This window comes from Tauraco erythrolophus, chromosome 8 (genome assembly GCF_009769465.1).
Source record: "Tauraco erythrolophus isolate bTauEry1 chromosome 8, bTauEry1.pri, whole genome shotgun sequence".
Lineage (NCBI taxonomy): Eukaryota > Metazoa > Chordata > Aves > Musophagiformes > Musophagidae > Tauraco > Tauraco erythrolophus.
The window spans coordinates 42,617,757-42,642,530 of NC_141472.1; the positions used below are offsets into that span (position 1 = coordinate 42,617,757).

General features: G+C 41.9%; 1 protein-coding gene across 5 annotated transcripts in view; it reads left to right on the forward strand.

The window, feature by feature from the left end:
- The window catches only part of KIF5C (kinesin family member 5C), a 78,042-nt gene extending 53,491 nt beyond the window's left edge, over positions 1 to 24,551 (forward strand). For 2 of the 5 annotated variants that reach the window (XM_086615370.1, XM_086615374.1), the window contains 13 exons: positions 2,227 to 2,295; positions 5,733 to 5,939; positions 6,944 to 7,094; positions 9,891 to 10,075; positions 13,097 to 13,214; positions 14,292 to 14,368; positions 15,727 to 15,836; positions 16,674 to 16,775; positions 17,731 to 17,791; positions 19,900 to 19,971; positions 20,772 to 20,876; positions 23,223 to 23,439; positions 24,445 to 24,551. In XM_086615370.1, the coding sequence (XP_086471496.1) occupies positions 2,227 to 2,295; positions 5,733 to 5,939; positions 6,944 to 7,094; positions 9,891 to 10,075; positions 13,097 to 13,214; positions 14,292 to 14,368; positions 15,727 to 15,836; positions 16,674 to 16,775; positions 17,731 to 17,791; positions 19,900 to 19,971; positions 20,772 to 20,876; positions 23,223 to 23,439; positions 24,445 to 24,551 (1,581 nt within the window). Of the gene's footprint in view, positions 1 to 2,226; positions 2,296 to 5,732; positions 5,940 to 6,943; positions 7,095 to 9,886; positions 10,076 to 13,096; positions 13,215 to 14,291; positions 14,372 to 15,726; positions 15,837 to 16,673; positions 16,776 to 17,730; positions 17,792 to 19,899; positions 19,972 to 20,771; positions 20,877 to 23,222; positions 23,440 to 24,444 lie in introns of all 5 variants that reach the window. The other 3 variants (XM_086615373.1, XM_086615372.1, XM_086615369.1) reach the window with 3 other exon arrangements.
- Positions 24,552 to 24,774: the final 223 nt, after the last annotated feature.

Consider the following 24,774-nt stretch of genomic DNA (forward strand, 5'->3'; position numbering starts at 1 on the left):
AAACTGTAACGTCATCTTGGAGTCACAGGAGAAAGAGGGGAAAAAAAAAAAGGGAGATTATATCTTAATATTTTTTATATATTTACTGTGTATTTGAATTTTAAGGAAAATATATAACCATCCCTTGGGTCTCTTTTGTTCATGTTGTTCTAACCGTGAACACTGCCTGGAGTGCAGGTGGCTATTTTATTTATGTATTTGCACAGCTTGAAATACATCACTGGCACTTAAAGCTATCAGCAATACATTTACCGAGCACTTGCCATTAATAGCTTTGGCTTGTGTGAAGATAAATGGGGAAAAAAAGGCATACTAAAACCATTGACCATTATGGATGAGAACAGCTTAAAAGGCTATCTAGCAAAAGTTTTCAGGGTAGCTTTAATCATGAATCAAACCTTAATTTTAACTTTCAATTGTAATTAGCAGGAAAATATCAGAAAAAAGTCCACTGTTTCCTTCATGTTTAATATGAAGTACTCCCAAGTACTTCCACCAGTACTCCCAAGTCCTTCTCCTCATGGATCGTGAGCAGCCCTGAGGAGAAGGACTTGGGAGTACTGGTGGACGAGAAGCTCAATATGAGCCGGCAATGTGCTCTTGCGGCCCAGAAGGCCAACCGCGTCCTGGGCTGCATCAAGAGGAGCGTGGCCAGCAGGTCAAGGGAGGTGATTCTCCCCCTCTACTCTGCCCTCGTGAGACCTCACTTGGAGTATTGCGTCCAGTTCTGGAGTCCCCAACATAAGAAGGACATGGACCAGTTGGAGAGGGTCCAGAGGAGGGCCACGAAGATGATAAGAGGGCTGGAGCACCTTTCCTATGAGGACAGGCTGAAAGAGTTGGGGCTGTTCAGCCTGGAGAAGAGGAGGCTCCGGGGTGACCTTATAGCGGTCTTCCAGTACCTCAAGGGGGCCTACAAGAAAGATGGGGAGAGGCTGTTCAGGAGGGCCAGTTGTGATAGGACAAGGGGTAATGGTTTTAAAATAGAGGGAGGTAGATTCAGGTTGGATATTAGGAAAAAATTTTTTACCATGAGAGTTGTAGAACACTGGAACAGGTTGCCCAGAGAGGTGGTGGATGCTCCATCCCTGGAGACGTTCAAGGCCCGGTTGGATGAGGCCCTGAGCAACCTGATCTAGTTGGAGATATCCCTGTTCCTTGCAGGGGGGTTGGACTAGATGACCTTTGAAGGTCCCTTCCAGCCCTAACGATTCTATGATTCTATGATTCTAATATTAAAGTTTGGCTGTTTCTGAATACCGAGAGAGGGAATGGATAGTTGTCTCTCTGCACAGTCCTGTTGCATGGCATTCAAAATAGTTTAAAAAAAATAGTTAAAAAAACATTTAAAAGAAGTTTAAGAAATTTCAGCTTTTTTGCAAATACATTCCTGCTAGCAGTCTCTAGCTTTTACTTATTGATAGGAAAAAGAAAAAACGTCAGTCATTCTTTCACTCTCCCTCATCAAAAGTAGCAAAACCCATTGTGTGTCTTTGGCGAGTTCCTTTAGAGAAGGATATCCATGACAAGAAGAGATGGCCTCGGTCAGGTCCTGCTCTTGGTGTTCCTCCTGTGGCTTTTTGGATGAAGGACTCGTACAGTGGAGTCCATCATCATTTCTGTTCTGTGCTTAAGATCAGTTCCTTCCCGTGAGGATGCTGTCTTAGCAAGGAAGTGGAAACACCAGTAGAACTGGATGCCTGGCTGCGCACTGCCTGGTGGTATTTTCTTCAGGATTTGTGATGGAGTAGGAAAATACAAATTCTACATCTGAGGGGTCCAAGTTCTGTGTTGTGGTTTGAGCTTCTTCTTTCATTAATGCAGTTCAGAGCTAGCTGTAAATCGCAGTTGGTTAATAAATCTGTATCTCCTTGTCTCTCTTCAGCTGGAATTTGAGGACAGGGCAAAGGGAGAGAGTGTGTGTATGGATTTGTACAGCTATGAAACATCACCTACGTTGGCAGAGTCTTGGGCAAGTTATAAAGGGCAACTCTAACCACATCTGTGTCTTGTTTACCATCAGGGATACATCTGCTTATGTATACTAGAGTCAACCGCGTGTATGCATTGCCTTTATGTATATTTTTCTCTCCTTTCATACCACTCAAATGTGCACAAGGTCTGCTATGGCTTTATTCTTCCTTCTTTTCTAGAAAGGGGAAATAAAAGCGACCAAGTGAGAACTGTGAAAACAAACTAAAAATCTCCAACCCTGTTTCATTGCAGGATGATGAAATCAACCAGCAGAGCCAGTTGGCTGAAAAACTAAAGCAGCAAATGTTGGATCAAGAAGAGGTAAAAAACTAAGCAAATCAAAGAAACCTTATATTTTGTTTATGAGACCCTTATTTAGTAATTCTGTCGCAGTTGGTTAGATGTGTTCACATTAACTGGCTAAAATTCAACAAGTAAGAGAAACCTGTGTGACAGCTGAGTTTAAACTTCAGATTTCATAATATCCTCAGAAGATCCTCATTAAGCCTTGCTCACTCCTTGTAATAGCATACCATCCTGCTGGGAAGTGATGCTGGAGATACCAAGGCAGGAGCATGGCCAGTATTTTTCACTTCCAAAGTGTTTTTTCAATGTGTCTGTATCCTTTGAGGTATCCAGACACTATGGACTGCAGGTAGTTACGGATTTCCTAGTGTGACAGTATAAAAATTACTCCTGGTAATAAATTACTGATGTTCATTATTTTGGCAAGGGCAATTAGAGGCAATACTGAGAGAAGTTTGTGAGACTGTAAAATTGATTAGTGGTGCTGCCACAGATTTGCTTGAAGATCGTGGGTTACTCACTTTAAACCTTTTATTTCATTATTTCTATCTGTGAAATGAATATTTGTTGGTTTTAAGATGGGGAATGTGATCATTAAACTTACAGTCAAGTAATTTCCTTATCTGTCATTCGTTTACAAGAGGTTTTGAAGATGTAAAATCTGGCAAAACCACCAAATTACCAAGTTCCCCAAATATTGCTTTGATATTTCTTAGAAGATGGTTTTATGCTGGTTTTCAAACGGTGGGAAACAGGAGGAGGACCTTTCAGATCAAGAATATAATCCTGGTGTGGGAATTCACCCATCATTAGTGTTCCAAAAAATTGGTCTCTTTGCACGAATCACTGCCGTGATTCCCTGGGAGCGTCTCTCTTTCTTTTGATTGCTCTGTGTTACGTGCCACCCGTGTCCGTGGCTATACAAATGTAAAAGAGTTTTATAGATTCCCAGCAACACTGTTTTCTGATGTATGTGATTTACACCATCTCACTTCTCCCATCTTTTTTACATCATTGTTCTCATCTAAAGCTTATTTTTCCCTCAGGGTTTTTCTTCTTATTTTTTGGGTGATGTGCATTCCTTTCGTTGTGTTAGGTATTTGGGAGCATGCAGTACGCTGGCTTGTTCCCCACCCTCTTTGTGTCCCATACTCTATATTACATCTGGAAGATAAATCAAGTTTTCAGTGGCCTCTAATCCTTCCCTTACAGACCACTTTTTCCCCTTTTTTTGTCCATGCTCTAGTCTAGCTTTGCTGACTTACTGAAATCTCTGCAGCTGATGTTGCACCACTTGCTCGGAAGTTTTAGGTGGTTCACCTCAGAACCTTGTCCGCTTCTTATCTTGAAAGCTAATGCAAAATTTTTGTTTTCTTCTTGAAGGGAATTGAATTAATTTTTCAAGGTTTTGTCTTCCACACGTAAGTCTCACCTGCACTGCGGGAGCGATGTACCTGTTCTGTCTTAGAGCTGTGATTATCTGTGATGTATTAGCTGCAGAGCAGCTGCCTCACTCTGCTTCCCCCTAATTAACTAGAGTACTTCTTTCTGCTTGATTAAGCTAGTGGGTTAATTATAAATCCAAGGCCTGCCGCAGATGGCATTGTGCTGATACTGGTATCTTTTGGTACCTTTTCACCAGTGGCTGTTTCTTAGGCTGTGTGTTTTGGGGGGGATTCTGAATCTTCCACCTTTGCATCTTGTGTGCTGTCAACAGATCCGTGAAGTGCTGCAGCCATTGTCTCCTTCCCTTTGTTTACAACTGATGGGTATAATGTGTTATTAACAGCCTTTGAAAATCGTAGTATATTTTTCCACATTATATCAACAAGAATCTTCTAAGGAGCTGTGTTTATGCTCTAGGTGATATATAACACTTCCCTTTTCTTGAAGTCGCAGTAATATTCACACAGAAAATTTCTTAAGTAAATGTAAATAATAGTTCCATCTGTGTTTAGTAGAAAGATTATTTTAAGCTATTTTGTTGTTTAAATATTTACATGCCATCTGGCTTTGGCAACTCAGTGAGTTTTTCCGTAACGTGAGTGCACTTCTGAGACTGCAGCATTACCAGTGAGATAAATTTCCCTTACATCTGAATCCTCTCTTCTCCACTTTGGGCACGTGCCAGTGTCTGGAGCTGCCTAGTTGGTTTCCTATTTTCCATTAGCACTCTGAGCCAAAAAAAAAAGCGGTGTCTTCTCTGCCATTCTCCTTTTAGGTGGTCCATTTTAGAGAGATGTTTCTGTTTTGCTTGGGATCTCACAGTCAACTTTTTCATGGCCTGGGAGTGAAGAGCAGTGGGCAGTGGTGGGGCAGGTCAGGAGGAGTCCAGCCAGCACACTTCAGTAGGGCAGATTTTGTTCTACTGCCTAAGAAAGCTGCAGTAGAGCAATATTGCACTAATCCATACATTGGAAGGCTTGGAACTAGGTTGAGTTTTATGAATGAATGTCCAGTCCTTGCTGTTAGGGTGACCTGTGAGCACGAACACCTCATGTCTCGTGCACTAGATTTTCCATGCTATTGCTCTCTGTATTATGTTTTTATGCTCTGTAAGGCCTGATTTTGTTATTATTTGCAAAAGGACGTTATTAGCAATGAACATTAGGTGGCACTTTTTGTTTATTTACGCATCGTTCTGCAGTCTATGACTGCTGTCGAGTCGGGTTTTGTGCTGAGAACCCAACAGCTGAATTTTCAAGACTTTCCTATCTGAATGAAGATGGGGTGGTGTGAGGGCAAGGGAGAGGACCGTGCAGCTGACCCTTACAGTCACCACTGTCACTGAAACTTCAGCATCTCTACTAGTAGCACCCAAAGAGTAAATTTAATAAGTTTTACAAACTGAAAACACTCACTAGTATGTGTGAAGTCTGTGTTTTCTTCTTTAGTTATTATTTTGCCTCAGCAAATACGAGCAGCTAATCTGTCTTTCGGCATCATGCTGATAGATGATGGAACTAAGAAGAATCATCGTAGGTCTGCTTATCGAAACATTCCTCTGATGCCACAAGGTCTTTGAGACTGCCTCAGAGCGCCTTTTTACCTGGTTCAGCTCAAAGCTGTGATTCTGTGTTTAAACATTTTACTTTGTGGGTTTTTTTGGTCCTAGTCACAGCCTGGAGTTGAGGGCAGAAAATTTATTTGGAGCTATGATACTCTTTAAAAGAAGTTTCCGCCTCGGTCTTGTGTCATAATAGGATCTGATTAAGATTTTTCTTTTCATTGAAGTTCAGAGCCTTTCTTGTTTCTTTCAAATACATTTGTGCTGAAACTGATGGTGTTTCTGGTAGAGTAGCAGGATTTCTTATCTCCTGGTTTCTCTCTCTCGCACACAGGCTTGTGTGCTCATGCTTTCTTTCTGTTTTTCTTTGGTTTTGCCCTTTTCAACGTTGTTTTTTGAATGAGTTCTTGGGTGGCTTAACACTTCTGTGATATGTGGTTTCCAGCTTTTGGCCTCCACAAGGAGAGATTATGAGAAGATTCAGGAGGAGCTGACCCGTCTTCAGATTGAGAACGAAGCAGCGAAAGATGAAGTGAAAGAGGTCCTTCAAGCCCTGGAAGAATTAGCTGTCAATTATGACCAGAAATCCCAAGAAGTGGAGGACAAAACAAGAGCCAACGAGCAGCTGGCTGACGAGCTGGCACAGAAGAGCGTAAGAACGAAGGGTTTATAATCCTGGTTCCCTCCTCACCCCTAACGCTGCACCTCCCCTAAAGATTTCCATAGGGGTTCCCAGATACCTGCTAACCTGTGCCGTTTCAGGAACCTTTCGAATACTGCTGCCAAATATGTCATTGTGTAGATTAAAAATTGGAGAAGCAGAGAAACTGTTAAAAGGTCCATATTTGCTGATGCTGCCCTCTCCCTCCTATATCAATGAAATGATAAAATTAAGATAATTCAGAAACTGCTCTATGGAAGCTGATGGCAGATTGTGGCTCTGTTGCAACCTCTGTATTTTGCACCATAATGGCAACTGAACTGAATGTGAGAACTGGCCATTCTGTGTTTTGGTTATTTAAAACCTGTCTTATGCCAAGAAAGATGTGAAAAACCTGCTTTATGCAAATTGCAGCATTTTGTGTTTCTCTGGACTCTGTGCTGTGGAGCAGGGATTTTGTATAGAGTCAGGGGATCTCAAGGAAGGAATCGGAAAAAATCCAGCTTTTTCAGCTGATGTGTACTGATCTTAAGGAAAATATCTGATTGGAGAAAAATCAAGATTGGCTTACTAGCTTAATACATCCTTGTTCCTTAATTCCTTATACAAACTGAGGAAGCTGTTATTAACAGGTCTGTTTTCATGGAAGACTTTGTTATCCACTTCGGTAAAACAGACTACTGTGAAATACATTTGAAAAAAATGGAATTTTATATCCTTCTATACCTGTTTCTCTGCGATTAACCTTCTTTGATATGTGTTATGCAAATAAGATTCTTAGAGGATTTACGACGTTTAATACATCTAAAGTAGCCTTGTTAGCAAGTGAGTTGTGCAAGTGGATTATGGCAGGGTGGAATTGTGCACGTCGGTACGTTGAGCCCAGTAGGTATGTTCAGGAAAATACAAGACAATACCGTGTCACCTAGATATCACAGAAGAGCTGATGCCTGATCTGTGGAGGAGAGGGTAACTTTTGCTTTTAAACTTTTCAGAGCACCCTGACAGCAACCCAGAGGGAGCTGGGCCAGTTGCAGGAGCTCAGTAACCATCAGAAGAAGAGAGCTACAGAAATCTTGAACTTGCTGCTTAAGGACCTGGGCGAGATTGGAGGAATCATTGGTACCAACGATGTTAAAACAGTAAGTTGGCTGGGTTTCTTGCTTCTCCCCTGACGCCTCCTGCAATATCAAAATACTTGACGTGGAATATGGGTGATACAGCAGTCCTCCTCCCAGGACACTGCTCTTTAGATCCTGGCTTGAGCACAGAGTAAAATACTGAAGAGATCTTTGTCTGGGTCAGAGATGGTCAGTGTCTGTGCACACAATTACCACATTTTATCCCAGCTCAGCGTTTGGGGCCAGACCAATGCGGCCCATCTGTGTGTTAATGCATTTATTAATGGGAGGGGACTGAGTTTCCCCCAAAACAATACACACATAGCCCTACCCCTTTTTTAGCTGACATGACCCAGTATTCACAGAATCTGCAGAACATATATTGGTGAGATTTGGCTTCTGGGTGGCCTTTTTGTTTGAAGTTTGTCCTAAAATTGTTGTGTAGCTGAAGCTGAACAGTGCTCAAAGCCAGAGGGTTGTACTGACGGCTGCCCAGGGCACCTGAATGAAAAGATCTGCATGGAAATTGTGTTTTCTGCATTCTGGTGTTTATTGCCTTTCAGCAGTGGCTGGCTCCATCAAACAGCCCATACTTTGGTGTCTGTTTTTGAACACAAGGTGCTTTAAACGTACTCATTTCCAACATTGGTAAATTCGTGCTAGGTACCACATGAGCATTTACATGATGGTAGGACCAGCTTAACTTTTGTGTGTTGACTAATGACCTTTATAGAGGAAAAATTGCAGAGGATCAGAGAAGGCAAGAATGGGAATGAAGGTGGTTGAAGCAGCAGAAACCTTGGTACCTGAACATGCCTGGAGGTGGTGCAGATTTTGACTAACTTTGCTTTGAAATTTGTCTTCTGTCCGGCTCTTGGATTTGTGGACACGGTAAAGGAGATAGCTGCACACTTTGTCACGCTTCTCGTGTTGTAGATGAACAAACCACTGAGCATCAGGCAAGACATTTGTATAGTCATTGATAAATGGCACATCTCTGGAAACTTCCTGGCCTGGAAAATCTGCTTGGTGATTTTAAATGGACAGAGAAGATGACATCAGCACCATGCGAAAAAGAGCAATTGCTGAAACTGGTGAAGAAATTAATTCTCACGGTGTACGTATCTTAGAATCATAGAATCGTTTAGGTGGGAAGAGACCTTAAAGATCATCAAATCCAACTGTTCACCTAGCACTGCCAAGTCCACCATGAAACCGTGTCCCTAAGCACCACATCTACACATCTTTTTACTGCCAGGGATAGTGACTTCCCTAGGCAGCCTGTTCCAATGCTTGATGACCCTTTCAGTGAAGCAATTTTTCCTAATATCCAATCTAAATCTCCTCTGGAACAACTTGAGGCTGTTTCCTCTTGTCCTATCACTTGTTACTTGAGAGAAGAAACCAGCCCCCACCTCCCTACAACCTCCTTTCAGGTAGTTGTAGAGAGCAATAAGGTCTCCCCTCAGCCTCCTTTTCTCCAGGCTGAACAACCCCAGTGCCCTCAGCTGCCCCTCATAAGACTTGTGCTCCAGACTCTTCACCAGCTTTGTAGCCCTTCTTGCAATACCCTTCATCTTCTTAGTTGCAATGCACTCCATTTTCTTGCTTTTCATTTACTTCTCAGTTTTTGAGCAATGATCTTTCCTGGGCTTTTTCAGAAGTCAAAGCTAAAAGTGAGTATGTGCAGTTGGAGACTCTGAGAGTTGCTGATATTCTGCTAAAGCCCTCTTCGATCAGCAGATGCTCCAGCCTGCTCTCACTGCAGAGGACACGATCCCTGATGTCTGATGTTATGCAGATGCCAGAAAAGACCAGACTTTGCTAGATGTTACAGCAGCCTCTGGTGGCCGTTGTAATAGGAGGAAATCTTCGATAATGGAGGCGGAGTCCGTTTGATACAAATTTTTATAGTAACTAAGATGTCAGCATTTTGCAGGACAGCTGTCAGTGTAAATAAGGCCAGATTGAGAAGCTTTTAGAAGAATAATTTCAAATTTGTTGGCAATTAGCATGTTCTCAAAGCGTGTGTAATTTTTTGGAAGCAGTTGTGGGTTTTAGGTTGTTGGGAGAAGCTACGGCATGTGGTAGCGTCCCCTTGGCGGTGCTGGGAAAACGGTGAAAAGCAAATGAAGTTGCTGGCCATATGCTCACTCAAGGAGAATCTTCACAGCTCGTCAGTGGGTTAAGTGAATTAAGTAGTTGAAGAAAAATCATGAAGAGAAAGACATGAGAGAGAAAAATCATGAAGAGAAAGAAAAGAAAAGGCATCATGTTGAACCAGGGATGGAAATGATGTATGAATAGAATGATGCTAACATTTAGAGGTGAGAGCGGTTACTTTCCTCTTGCCAGGTGAGATTTCCAGACCCATGTCTGTCTCTCAGCTCCTTATGGAAGAACCGTTTGAGAGCAGATTTCTTTAAGGAGTACTTTGGAAATGTTCCTCAGCTTTCAGCTGCTTGAAAGAAGGAAAATTTCCTGTGCTGGTGACATGAGAAGGTTTCTTCAAAATATGCTCTTTCCACGATGACAGGCTTGATTACTTCAGGTGTTGAACCACTAAACTGATGAAGCCCACTATGAGTGCAAGCCTTCGTTTCTCACTTTTGAGGCTTATCAGTGGAGATTGTAAGACACAGAGTGGTATAACATGTTTAAAGGTGACCTGAAGGCCTATGGGTGCTCCTTGAGTGCTGCTGTGCTTTCACAGAGGCTTCCTAGCTCTAGACAAGCGTTTCGCAGGAGGAATACTGCTTTGCATTGACTTACCTGGGAGAACCACACCTTAAAGATTACAATTTTCTGTTTGTTTAGTTAGCAGATGTGAACGGGGTGATTGAGGAGGAGTTCACCATGGCACGGCTTTACATCAGCAAGATGAAGTCGGAGGTGAAGTCTCTGGTGAACCGCAGCAAGCAGTTGGAGAGCGCCCAGATAGACTCCAACAGGAAGATGAACGCCAGCGAGAGGGAGCTTGCAGCTTGCCAGCTCCTCATTTCACAAGTACGTTTGTTCCTTCCTTGTCCCTTTGCAGCGAGGTGTGATGGCTTTCTCAGCCTCCTTCCTCGTGAAACGTGTGTGCTAGGAGCAAGAAATGAGAATCCAGGGAGCAGAGTGGTGTTTCTTTTGTCTATTTTGTTGGTTTTTCTCTCTCTTCTCCCTTTCGTCCCCTTCAGTGTTTTCCAGCATATTCTGTGGCAAGATCTTGTCCTGCTGTAGGTCTCAAAATGTTGTTTGTGGCATAATACTGAAAATCCTTCTTGGAGTGATTTCCTCAGCATGGATTTGCATCTCATACCTTCACTTTAAAAGCAACCTGAGAAAGGAAGCGGTGATTGTATCGTTCACTAGTAAGACATTCAGAGAGCCCCATGTCTGGTCTGTTAGTGTGCTACCAAGATGACGAGGCAGCAATATATAAACTAATATGTTATGGAAAACGTTACCATAGAAGTTAGAAACCCAGGTGGTAGGGGGGCTTCACAGTGCATGGAAGCAGCAATGCTGGCTGCAGCCTGCTGCAGGAGAGAGGGCTAACTGCTTTGACATGCTCAACTGCTTCGAAGTGGACATGTGAAGGGAACAAGATGATATAATTTACTGTATTTCATTTGCTACCAGCTAGTCCAAGAAAACTTGGAGCAAGGATAGCCTCTTGTCATAGAATCACAGAATGGTTTGGGCTCAAAGGGACCTTAAAGAGCATCTAGTTCCAACCCCCCTGCTATAGGCAGGGACACCTTCCACTAGATCATGCTGCTCAAAACCTCATCCAACGTGGCCTTGAACACTGCCAGGGATGGGGCAGCCACAGCTTCTCTGGACAACCTCTTCCAGTGCTTCACTTCTTCACAACTTCTTGTTGCCCAGAGAAGTTGTGGCTGCCCCATCCCTGGAAGTGTTCAAGGCCAGGTTGAATGAGGCTTTGAGCAACCTAATCTAGTGGAAGGTGTCCCTGCCCATGGCAGGGGGGTTGGAACTAGATGGTCTTGAAGGTCTCTTTCAACCCAAACCATTCTATGATTCTATTCAATGATTCACCACCCTCATTGTAAAAAATTTCTTCCTTATCTCTAATCTAAATCTCCCGTCTTTCGGTTTAAATCTGTTGCCCATTGTCCTATCATTACATGCCCTTGCAAAAAGCCCCTCTCCAGCTTTTTTGTAGGCCCTTTAGGTACTGGAAGACTGCTATAAGATTGTCCAGCAGCAGAAAGTCTTTATTAAGTTCTGCTTAATAAAGCTGTAGCTGCAAGGCTTGCTTCTTAGTATTACAGGGAGGTTGCAGTCCTGAGGGTATTAGTTGACCCAAAATGTTAAGTAAAAACTGTACTTTTCATCCTGTCTTAAAGTAGACTCTGGGTTGGCTTGGCCACTGAAGTCGGTCATCCTGCCAACCTGTGCTGCTCCCCTTCCTTGGGAACTTACGTTGGTGTAAAGCAGATTAAGGCTTGACTCACAACGCAGCGGTGTGCATGCTCCTGTGGCAGGGGAGGAGCAGCAACACAGAGCTGGGAATAACGGTCCTGGCAGGTGGTGGTGGGACAGTCTCTTTCAGCCGTCGTGTTGGCTTACGCTGACCCGATGGAGGAGCGAGCGGACGGCAGCCCGGTGCCTCTGTGGGGTTGGTGTTTGTCCTCTTCGACTGTAGTCACAGTGGAATCACAGAGAGCTTCAATGCTCAGAGCTTGTCACAAGCATGACCTAATTGTTGTGCTCAGTACCTATTTACAGACAACAGTGGAGGTTTAGGATTTGAGAGACTTAATCTTGTGGAAAGTGGTAATATAAAAGGTGAGACTGCAAGGCTGAATCTTTTTTCCTCCTACATTTGTACTGTATGTTCATGTGATGAAGAAACCAAGCAGAAATAACTCTTAAACTGGTGATCACCTTGCCTTGGCATTTTGGAAACTGCAGCTAGGTGCATATTGAGGCCCGTCTGTGTTTAAAACTGGGAAGAAGCTGGATGTTATTATGCTCAAAATCTTGTTAATGGGCAAACATACCTGATCTATAAAGCCACCAAGTAAAGTTAAAAAAGCTACAGGCAGATCAAGAAGAGCTCGGAGAGAACAAGCCTGGCAAGCCTCAGTCCTGAGGCCTTGCAAGCTCAGACCAAAGCTGGTGGCCTGTTACCAGTGATGGCCATGCTGTGTCACGGGGCTGCACAGTCACGGTGTGAAGCTGATCCATAAAACGGTGCCTCACCGCTCTGTGCCATACCACGAGTCTCTGTTTTGGTGCCGGAACGTTTGGAGCCAAGCGGAGAGCTGGCTAAATTTCTTCTCAGGTTTGGAAGTCTATTGAAGGACTCGAGCATGTGTCCTTCCCTTCCTGGACACCTTGGTGCCAGGAGGGTCTAAACTATTTTAGTTCCTGCTAAGGATTCTTCCTCTCCAAGTCTGGTCTTTACAGTAGCACCAACCCAGAGGTCTCAACCCCTCTCTGCTGAGCTGAGCTTTAAGAACAGTGAACCACAAGTGCTTCAGTGGACTTATTAATAATTCCCTGACAGTATCTTAATTTTATGCCCAAATTAGAAAATTTTAATTCAATTCTTGATGTTTTCACTACATTTTTGCTATTTTTTGTTTAAACATAGCCCTTCTAGTTCAAAAGGATGTTAGCAAGAAAGAAATAATCAGGATGGCTGGGGAAAGTTGATCTGAGCTTCTGCAGGTTGAAGCATCCAGGAAGCCACCTCAGAAGCCTGATGTTCAACTGGTTTTAGAAAGCTGCTGCTGTTTGTGTAACATCAAGTCATGAGCTTCCAGTGATGTTTGGGGATTACCATCTGTGCTGTTCAGTATATGTCTTGGGGTAGTAAGTGTGACCTTTAAAAATGCAGTTTGTTTTGGTCCGTTAGCTCCTTCTCAGATCTTTTGCTGTGTTTTCTCCTAGTCATCAGCTCTGGACGTGGAGAACTTTCTGGTTTTCCTCCTTTATGTAGGACAGTACCTGAATTCCTAGGTAACAAGCTGTGGTTCTCACATCTCATTGCTATTCCCTATGTCTTTAAAGCACGAAGCGAAGATCAAGTCCCTTACAGACTACATGCAAAATATGGAGCAGAAGAGAAGGCAGCTGGAAGAGTCACAGGACTCTCTCAATGAAGAGCTTGCCAAGTTACGTGCTCAAGGTACAACATTGGGTCTTGTGGTCGTCATTTCTTTTACCAGCTAGAAAATTCTGTATTGAGTGAAGTGTCGTACGTAGAGTAGTCCTGCAGCATTTTATTGTCTGCTTAGTAATTTGCAGTGAAGACATAAAATTGTGATGCAGAATATTTAACACATTGCACTTCCTTGTAGTACATTACACTTCAGATAAAACCAGAATTAAGCCTTTCAGCCTAGTTGTTTCACAAAATACAGAGAAACTTAATTTTTCAAAAGAACCAAAAACTTTATGACAAGCTTCACCTTGTGCTTTCATGATGTGGGAAATAAAAAAAAAAACCACACACAAATGCTTTAGCCAAACAGCACCAATCAATCTTGCTAAATATTCTGTAAAATTCTTGGATATTTGTCTGATTTCACTTGTCCCTCTGGCAAATGCCCTGCCTCGTTCAAAAGGAAGTTGCTTCCCTTAGAATCGAGTAAAAGGTGTGTCTTTTCTAGCTCCTATATAGGATCCAGCTGACTTCATTTTAAGAATTGCTGTTTTTTTCCCTTTTAATTTAAAGTGGAAAACATATATGAAAAGCAGAAGCTCCTGTTTTATGTATAATTACAATGTGACCCAGAAGCCATAACATTATTCTGGATTTCTGCACAAGGGATCTTTTCTCACTCTGGGAGCAGCAGGTGGTTACAACATTTTTTTTTTTTTTTGATATCTCCTGCATTTTTTGTAATAGAATTTTTGTTCCATCTCCTCATCTTCCTACACCACTCATAAATGATCTGGTTCTGAAGACCACCATTTTCCAGCAGAAAGTGAAAGGGGAGGAGAGTTGGGATAAGTAGGATTATAAGGAGACAAGGGAAGGTTGGAAAGGTGCTGGGTGGGCTGAAAACAATGTGGCCTCTTAGTAATGGAAAAGGGGTTTGGGCAGTGTGGTCACAGCTTGGGTGCTGCAAACCTGGGCTGTTTCTGTCCCCTGATCCCGCTGCTCCCTGCAAACAGAGGAACTGTTTTTTTTTAACATGGCTGGATGTAGCATGTCCTTGAACTGTGCAGTTAATTCTCAACTCTCTCCAACTTTAAACAGAAAAAATGCACGAAGTCAGTTTCAAGGATAAGGAGAAGGAGCATCTGACCCGGCTTCAGGACGCAGAGGAGATGAAGGTAGTATGGCGTGCTGCAATTTTAGAGGGCATTTCTCAGTGAGCTCGTTCATTAAGCTGATAATTAGGGTGTAATTTTGTCTTCCTGTACACGTTGTGTGCTTTTAGAACACGCTTCCAGCCTCTGTCAGAACTGCCAGCCTCTGTTAGAAAACCTGACCCCATGTAATTGAGCTGCCTTCGCAGTGTGACATTAGAGAACTTGCTAGGATTGGGGTTGTTGACCAGATGATGGAAAAAAGTAAGTTACAGTCTGAACATCTGAGGTGAGCGCAGTCTTCTGAGACCAGTTTGTAAGCTGAGCCAGCTTCAAAGACCAGAGAGGTTCAGTGGACTGTGTGTGCTGAATCGGAGATGCCAGAGTTCCTCAGATCACACAAACGGAGAACCAAAATATAAGACCCAGTACGTTGTGTCCATAGTGCAGAACAGTTCTGTTATATATGATTGAAAAATGATATTGATTCATCTCTATGTTACTCTAATTTTTTGCCAGTGGAACTCTGCTGAAAGTCAGTTTGCTGAGTAGTGAATCAGGCTACTGGGCTTAATATAATTTTGGTACTAAAAAAAAAATTATTAAAAAAGAGGCTACTTTCCCAAATAATTTGGCAAGAATTCTATCTCCTAGAAATAATAATGAAATATAAACTTCTTTTCTGGTATTTTCTTCTTCCTTTGGAATGCAAAGAAGTGTTAGGCGATGATGCGTGAGTTGTGCTTCTGATGGGGTTGCAAACTGCAAATTTTACAAGGATAGTGGCAGAGGATTGTCAGCTTCAGAAGTTTTACCTCTGTTATAAAAAGTTAAAGTTATTAAAACAGTTGTACAGTTATTCCTTACAGTTGGAAGAAAAAAAAAAGCAAATCTGTTATTAGCAATCCAAAGAGACGCATTGAGTTTTTCTTACTACTTGAGATATATCTAATCCTAGAATTTAAATAACAGGGCTGTGGATAAAAAATTCTCAGAGAGGGAGAGTGTTTCAGGTTTTACTTCTGTCACAGGTTTAGCTGTACACTTTTTTTTTAGGGGCAGGGGGGATGAATAAACGTGAAATAATAGAGGACTGGTAAGAACAGTGTCATTCTTGGCACTTGGTGTGCAAAGACCAGTTTGACAGGCAGTAGTTTTTGCAAGAGAATGAGTAGAACAGTGTACGTCTGTTGCTAAAAACTGAGTGAAACGCTTAGTTGAGTAGGTGCACGGTTTTGTAATCACAGAAAGATTCAGATTCCTGAATTAACCTGATCTGATAAGCTTCGCTCAAATCCAGAAAGATAGTTTGATTTAGCTGACACGTTAAAAGGAAGCTTGATTTCTGTTTCATGTGTGGCTCTGATTTTTGCCCTCTGCAGAAGGCACTGGAGCAGCAGATGGAGAGTCACAGGGAAGCCCACCAGAAGCAGCTGTCCAGGCTGAGGGATGAAATTGAAGAGAAGCAGAAAATAATTGATGAAATCAGAGAGTAGGTTCACTCGCTCCATCACTTTCTCTGTTCCTGTCCTGTTCTGTGGCACTGTAGGGATGTTTTGGGGTTGATTTTGCTAGTTTTAATGATGTCTATATATTTTGGTATCTTTCAGAAAGTATTGTCCTTACATGCAACAGCCAACTCTCTAATTATTTTGCACGGTGGATTATAGTGCCTAGTTCTTTTTATGGAGCTTTAACAAGTCCATAAAATTATAGAAAGGAAAAAGAAAGAATAAAGTTACACCTGCAGGTCAGTAGGTAAGAGAAGCTTGGAGGAGAACAGATTTTAAAAGACAAAGATTTTGAGGGACTAGTCCTGCCACAGACTTTCTGTGAGTCTGAGTCACTCAAATATGTCCCATTTTCACATCCTTAATATTTCTTCCGGACACAGCAATGTAACTCCATTAGCCAGATACTCCAGCACTTGGAAAACTGAGTTCTCTGCTCCTGTATTCTTCTTTTTGTCAGTCCTTGTAAAATCTAGGCAATCCTGATTTTCTTTCATAGTATTTATTCTTTCATAATACCTATTGTGTGACCAAAGACTAATAATAGGGAGATGAGAAACACGAGGAAGCAGGACAGAAAGATTACAAGAACAGTTCGTGTCCTTTAAGATGAAGGAAGCAAGCCACTGAATTTAGTTCTCCAATATTGTTAAGCATTAATCTTCAGATTCTTTATGCTTAATTTCTTTCAGAATTTTTCAGTAGAGAGTTACAGCTTTACTTTCCCTTTCTAGCCCCATTTGATTTATGGAGATTTACCCACACTTGTTTATTGGGTTCAGGACTGAGCTATACTGACTTTTTCTTTCACATTCCAGCATGAATCAGAAGCTGCAACTGGAACAAGAGAAACTGAGTGCTGATTATGATAAATTAAAAATTGAGGACCAGGAAAGAGAAATGAAACTGGAGAAGCTCATGTAAGTCAACAGTTTTCTCATCCGGTGTCCTCGAGTATAGTGTCTTTTAATGTGTCCACAGGAAATGTCCTAGTGAGAAGCATTTGTGTTGAAATATTCACGCTGCAAATATCATTTTGGTAACAAAGCCAACATGAGGTACTGATAAATTATTCCCAGTTACTCTGATTTTTGTATCAGAGGTTTTTTAAGAGTGGATTTGATACTTGCCAAAAAAGATTTTTTTTTTAGAGCTCTGATTTTTTGAAATACCATAGCAAGTGTTAAATCCCTCATTCCTTAATGCACAGCAAAAACAAACAAGAAAAAAGTTGGGGGTTTGGGTGGTGTTCCTTTTTCCTTTTTCCTTTTTCCTTTTTCCTTTTTCCTTTTTCCTTTTTCCTTTTTCCTTTTTCCTTTTTCCTTTTTCCTTTTTCCTTTTTCCTTTTTCCTTTTTCCTTTTTCCTTTTTCCTTTTTCCTTTCCTTTTCCCTTTTCCCTTTTCCCTTTTCCCTTTTCCCTTTTCCCTTTTCCCTTTTCCCTTTTCCCATTTCCCTTTTCCCATTTCCCATTTCCCTTTTCCCTTTTCCCTTTTCCCTTTTCCCTTTTCCCTTTTCCCTTTTCCCTTTTCCCTTTTCCCTTTTCCCTTTTCCCTTTTCCCTTTTTCCTTTTTCCTTTTCCCTTTTCCCTTTTCCCTTTTCCCTTTTTCCTTTTATCAGATGTCTGAGTAAAAGCCTTCCCTGGAAATGAGAGATAAAATTTCATGTATGGACACAAAAAATGGAGATGGTGGCTCAGCCATCCCCTGCAAGAAAGCTGCGTATTTGGGACAGTCAAAAGCATAATTACAGATGCAAAGAGATGTACAATTTGCTCACATCTGCAGGTGTTCTACTCAAACTGAATGTTGATTGATTCTCTTCTGTCTTACAGACTTCAGCATTTTTCATTTGTGTTTAATCTTGTGATCTTTCTAGACTGCTTAATGATAAAAGGGAACAAGCAAGAGAAGATCTTAAAGGGCTGGAGGAAACAGTGGTATGTCTTAATTACACTTTACTGAGCTTTTTTCCCATAGGTCTTCATCACTGATGTTTTACCAAAACATTTGTATTTGCATCCAAGAAAATGACCAATTTATATCATAATAGGCTACATTTGTGCATTTTGCCAAATCATGAAATTGAATTTTAAAATTTAAGATGAAATGCTATTATTGTTGCCTCCTGGGAATAAGCTGTCACTGTTGAGTCTACTGGCACTCTATTTATTCTGGCACTTATTTATTCTTATTTATTATACTGGCACTGTCCTTATTCCTTTAAATCACCTGAAATAACCAATGTACTGAGCAGTGTAGCTACAGTCAGGTGACACGTACCTGCCTCTAACTTGACCAGCGTAACAGCTCATGAAGAAATATGATATTGTGCATGCAATGTTAAAAATGCAATCCGTGGTGGATGACCTCAGGCTTGAAGCTGTTGCTGCACAGTTTTGTTGGAAGCTATGTTTTTACTTGTCTCTAAAATATGCAAACTTTGTCAAAGATCTCAGAAGTTGGTGAAAACCATAGCTGGTTTAGGAGCATCATATAGTGATTTTTTATTTTCTGTGTCATGCTTTAAAAACTGAGCTTATAGTGGCCTCAGGATCAGTTGGAGTTCATTACTGAAGCTGAACTATTTGGGTCCTCTCAGCTTTGGCTCCTGATGGCTCCCCAGACATAAGCCTTGTTAAAATAAACTCACGTGAGGAACAGATGTAACCAACCGTTCTGATCTGAACTGTACTCGTCAGATACTTACAGAGCTTGCACGTAAACTTGATTTGCCCTGTACACCAAATGAGTAAGGCAGCTGGAAATCAGAGTTAGACAGTACCGTACCATCAGCTTGCAGAAACCCAGGTGGTATTTTTAAAATTTTTGAATAAACATCTTTGACCTATCTTACATTTAAATTTTGTTCACTTCGTTAGAGTTTTAATAATTGCTGCCACAGGAATTAAAAATCAAGCGTAGCAAATTAGAGGAAAACATGAGCCATCAAAGGCCAAACAGTGGTTCCTCCCTGCCCGTTGGTATGGGCAGACATCAGGCTCCACAGGCACTGTGTGTCCTTTGGATGATCACCTGGAGAAGGGAGGGATAAAAACCAGTTTTGGTAGGACCATGGCTGCTGCCTTTTCTTTGACTCATTCTCCTTCCTAGCACTGGGCTGGTGAGGAAGCAGAAGAAGGACGCTCCTGGGAGGGAGTTGTGGGGTGGAGGTCTGCTGGGGCAGCACCTCAGATGGGAGCCCTTGGGGAGGTGTCTGCTCTGCAGCTGTGCTTGACAGAACAGCACATGGTGCCTCTGGGTACCACGTCACTCCTACATAAATGAGCTGTGCTTGTAGTGTATGGTTTCTAGTAGTCTATGAAGGAAGCGTCTCCTTTTTTGTTTCTAGCCAGTTATGCCTTTTTCTTCTGTGAGATAAAGATGAAAAATTCAAGTTCAAAAGCTTGTAGTCATGGTGGAGCTTATTGAACGATTCCCTTAAATTCCTGTATGTGATAATTTCCCTTCCTGCGAATGGATTAGTGCTTCCATCCTTCTGGGAGTAGGTGCAGGGTCACCACTTTTGTGTCACACCTCCAATCTGGAGTAGGGTGAGTATTTCACTGAGCCAGAGAAGTTGATGCATATGGAAAAAAAAAAAAAAAAAATGCTTGGAAAGCCTGGATTTTTGCCAAAAGTTACAAAGCATTTAAACATCTTAAGTGCCTGTGAGTAAGCATCCAGAGTGGGACAGTGCTAGAGAGTGGGTCCTGAGCTCTTTCACGTTGCTCGACGTGTGTAACCCTGGCCAGCTCGTGAGACTTCAGCTTTCTGCCGTTGTTTCCCCACGACCTAAGACAGAGTCAAAGTATTTTCTGAAGTAGCTTTGGTGGGGTGGACACCTTGGGAGGTGCAGGAGCTCTTCAGTGGGGAGCAAGGTGGGCACTGCCTTTTGTGAGCTGCACGTACCTACAGGCAGGTGCATCTCTGTAAGTCAATCACAATAAAGTCATATTATTGACTCAAATCGGAGGAGAATTTTTACACCAGAATATCTGCTATCTCTTACTGGTTTGTGCTTTTTTTTCTACTATTTGGATTGCAGGCAAGAGAACTTCAGACTCTTCACAACCTACGCAAACTGTTTGTGCAGGATCTCACCACCCGCGTTAAAAAAGTAAGACTGTACTCTTTTAAACCAAAGTCTTATCTTTTTTGCGGGATTGGGATTTGCTGAAAGTTGTTACAAAATGGGACATTGTCTTTTTCAATAACAGTGAGTAATAAGATTAAAACCATTCTGATATTTATTAGCTTTTATTTGGTCCTGATTTGTTAAGGACACATCTTGGTGGTTAAGCGAAATGAACTGATCCAATTGAGTTCAGTTACAAAATTCTCAAAGATGGTATGAATGGGATACCAGAAATTGTTCAATATTATTGAACTTGCACTAATTTATGCTACACTGAATGCTGTGTCCCGTTCTTTCTATGGGCTTGTGACTAGTTAGCCTTTTCCTTGCAAAATTATTGTTTGGCAGAAATTAATGTATTTTTAACTGTTGAAGAAGAGTCAGAGCTGCAAAAATAGTGAAAGACTTCGCAACGCTTTTCAGTCCCTTAGAGTAGTTTTAGGGAAGATTTTTTTATACTTTTTTTTTTTAAGATTGAAAACCCATATTACATAAAAATGTCTCCCAGGAGTGGAAAAAAAAGAAGGAAAAGAGGGTTTCCCCACTAAAATCTATGATTTTCCTATTCAGGATCCCCCATAATTGTTCAGTAAGAATAGTTTGGTTTTTGTGTAATGAGGGAATGTGGCTCTTAAATATCAAATGAACAGGTAAAATAAATTCTCTTTAATGTGGGGCTCTGGAAGACTTTTCTGCCTTTGAGAAGCTTAAATTGACAAAAGCCCTGAGCTTCCGCTTGAGTTTCTGCCTGGCTTTGCTGAATGCTGCAACTCTCTGTGCAGAGCGTTGAACTTGACAGCGACGACGGAGGTGGAAGTGCTGCGCAGAAACAGAAAATTTCCTTTCTTGAGAACAACCTGGAACAGCTTACGAAGGTTCACAAACAGGTAGGGGCTCCACTGCCTTCCTTTTCACCTTCCTGCCTTCCTTTTCACCTTCCTGCCTTCCTTTTCACCTTCCTGCCTTCCTTTTCACCTTCCTGCCTTCCTTTTCACCTTCCTGCCTTCCTTTTCACCTTCCTGCCTTCCTTTTCACCTTCCTGCCTTCCTTTTCACCTTCCTGCCTTCCTTTTCACCTTCCTGCCTTCCTTTTCACCTTCCTGCCTTCCTTTTCACCTTCCTTCCTTCCAAAAAAAAATTACGTTTTTTATGTTTAAAAGGATATTATTGAAGGTAACATATACTGTTTGAGGAAATGGTACCTATAGTTCTCAACTAAAATTCTTGGCATTAGGAGTTGGTGTTAGGGCTGCTCTTCCCCCTGCCCATACTTCTTATGAATATGTTAAATAAACAATTGTTTTTTCTGTGAGAATAGACTCTAGCAGTTTTGGCAAGACTAATTGTCACCGTATTGGTGTAATGCATGAAAACCAGAATAAAAAGTTGGTGTGCTGATACCTGGTTTCTAGATGGATTCTGGATCTCCAGTTTTGACTCCTGGTCTAAAGCTGCTTAGAGACACCCTTGGAGATGACTTGAGTGGAGTCAACCAGCAGAGTAAGAAAGAAATAGAGGTTTTGTGTGCAGCTGAAGGGCTGGTACCTCCCCGAGATGCTGAGGTTGGCCATTTCTGGGCATGCTCATCTCTCTCTCCTCCCTTTTTCATGGTGTTCCCATTTCCTTTGAGATTCTGCTGTTCAGAGAGACAGGGCTACTGAGAGCCCTTCACCCTCGGTACCCACCATGCAAATGGGAGCTGGAGGGCATGTGGTGGGCGAATGTTTTGGGTATACATCAAGGAAAGAGCCTTACCCTCTGCTTACTGGAAGCATGTATGTGTCAATGATGTGTGTACGTATCAAAGTAGCACCTCGTTAGATAAAACTGGATCTTTTCTGACAAGAAGTGTGCTTCCACCTTCTTGTCAGATGTCCGTGTTTCTGAACTGTGTCTCACTGTTCAGGTGCAGAGCACAAAGTAGTAAAGATGCTTTTGATTTCAGTTTTGAACACTGACATAACCTTCTCCAGGGCAGTTTTCTGAACCTGTTCTTAGTGAGACACGGCGCTCTCCGAGCTTTGTTTTATTTATTCCTGTGGAAGTGCCAAAAAGCCAAGCAGTGCCGGACTGTGACAAGTGTCCTCTAAGGTTCAGTATTCTGAGATTCCCAGAGAACAGATGGTTTAAAGACCTAGTTTCTAAATGTGGAAATGGGGACATGCTAAGAGCGTTTTTCCTTTTACTGTTTTGCCTTTTTTTGCACTCAATTCATGCAGCTGCTGGATTTTCAGATACAGATTTTTATAGCTCTCATTAGCATGTATTTACTCAAAACCAACTAGGCGTCCACATCTCCAAAGAAACTTAAAGGGAAAAATGACATTGGACTTAACCTGAATGTGATATCATCCTGCTCTTGTTTCATATCATAACTATTTCGTAGAACAAGGGTTCAACACTTGCAGAAAAAAAACACATTGTGACAATTTTTTTTAGCTTTGTTTGTGTTTTTCTTCTGGCACTCAGCCTGGACTAGCAGGTGTAAAACATTTTCATTGTCAAACAATGTGTGAATTTTAGTAAGTGCTGTTGCTTTACTGTATTAGTAATGTGGTAGTTGAACCACTTTCTTTCCTTCACTCCAGAAAAGGAAGAATCACTCCTTTGAAACAGTTTTCTATTGACTTCTACTAGTGACATAATCTGTTCAGTAGAAATTGTACTGGATTTTCTAACTGTTTGCGTCAGTTTTGTATTTTTGAAAAAAAAAAAAATCAATTCTCTGTCTTGGCTATTGTTTTATGTGAAGTTAGATGTTATGCTGATAATCGATAGACTTTGCTGAGGTTCGTATTTAATTGAGGAAGTGCATGAATTCAGAGTTGCATATAATCATCACATTTATAGCTACAGGCCATAAGTGATGCCTTAGTGATGTTTGAGGCATTGAACTTTACAGTTTTCCCTTATGTGTGAGTAGGGAACAAGTAGGGAAGCATGCCATAACCACTGGAGATGATGAATTTTTGATGATACCCAGTGTTGTCCGTAAGTCATAGTTAGTTTTGAAATAGTGAGGTGATCAAGTATTTGTGAAATGTCAGACATTTCTGCCTTCTGAAGAAATTTAGAGTTTCTGCCACAGTTGCTCTTGAAGTCTAGAAAAGCAGATGTAGTAGGGTGCCCTGTGGTAGCCACTTTGTCCTGGAACCCTCACCCTTCAGGATCAGATCTGTGAAATTTTGTGGAATGGAATAAACTTCCTCATTTTTGGAATTTCTTTTCTCGCAGTTGGTACGTGATAATGCAGATCTTCGTTGCGAGCTTCCTAAGCTGGAAAAACGACTTAGAGCTACGGCAGAGAGAGTCAAGGCCCTGGAGAGCGCACTGAAGGAGGCCAAGGAGAACGCCATGCGAGACCGCAAACGCTACCAGCAGGAGGTAGATCGCATTAAGGAGGCCGTGAGAGCCAAGAACATGGCACGGAGAGCACACTCTGCTCAAATCGGTAAGGACACGGAGCTAAAGGCTTGGTGGTTGCTCACATACTTCATGGTTGGTCTGTTTGCTCATGTTGAAATAGAGAGAGCTTTGAAAGCAGCAGTCCAGGGCAAACCACGGGGTCTGCTTCTCTGCTGCACACGAATCTTCAAAGGCTTCACTTTTTAATAGAATGTGCCCCGCGTAAAGTTTAAAGCGCCTCTGCTATTTAACTGGGTAAATAAATGGCATAATGGGTCTTGTGTGCCCCTCTAGTGACCTGAAAACTTGTCCCTTTAAATTAGGCTCTCACTTTCTTCCTCCTCCCCCACATACCCTCCTCCTGCTTTCATTCTTTCCTTGCCTTTCTAGGCCTGTCCCTTCCTCTCTTTTTCCCTGATTACTCGTCTTTGTGATTTAATTTGGGCCGTGTAGAGTCAAAAATCTTCCTGTATAACTGAAGTGCTTGATGGATCTGCGTGATGCAATCTGAATGCGTGCGTACGATCAGATGGTGTTTAAGATGGGGCAATTTTTGCCATTATTTGTTGGAATCGCTAAAATGGAAGGATAATGTTTTGGATGGCGATGCTAATATTGATGTCTTCAAACCTGAGCAAGAATTAGGCAGCACACAACGTTTCCTCTTGCATGCTACCTCTTTTAGAAAGCCATTGACAGCTTTGTCTCAGAATCTTCTGGAATGATACGGTCAAATTGGACATAGAAATTACATTACTGACCACTGAGTGGGTCATGACCTCCCTCTGTTGTGGTGACAGTCCATAATCTTTGCAGAGATGAGGCACGCATGGGATGGTTAAATGGCTCTGTCACAAACAGAAAATGGATCTATTTATTATTGGCCAAGGTAGGGGAATGCTGCGTTGCGCAGAGCTGGATCACAGACCGCTCTGCCAAGCACAGCTCCTTGCTTGGAAACAATGAGGCTTGCGCTAGAGGAGAAGATGAGGTAGAAGACCTTGTGTGAAACCTAAATGTCTTCTTTGGTTTTTCTACTTTTACTCTGCAGCCAAGCCCATCCGCCCTGGTCATTACCCAGCGTCTTCTCCAACAGCTGTCCATGCCATCCGAGGGGGAGGGATGTCAAACTCCAGCTACTATCACACCACCAAATAGACGAGAAGTAAGACCAAAGTAACTTACTCATCTGCTTTTTCACTCATCACCCAGTTTTCTTATATTTCAGTCTTGCTTTTAGAAGACCCACAGTCTTTTTTTTTTCCCATTTTTAGTAGGAGTCGTTAGCTGGCAATTTAACTGTGAAAATTAGTAATTTAAGTGAGGAGTGCCTTGTTAGAATGCTTTGCAAGCTGCTGCTGAGAGGGTCTTATTTTAATGA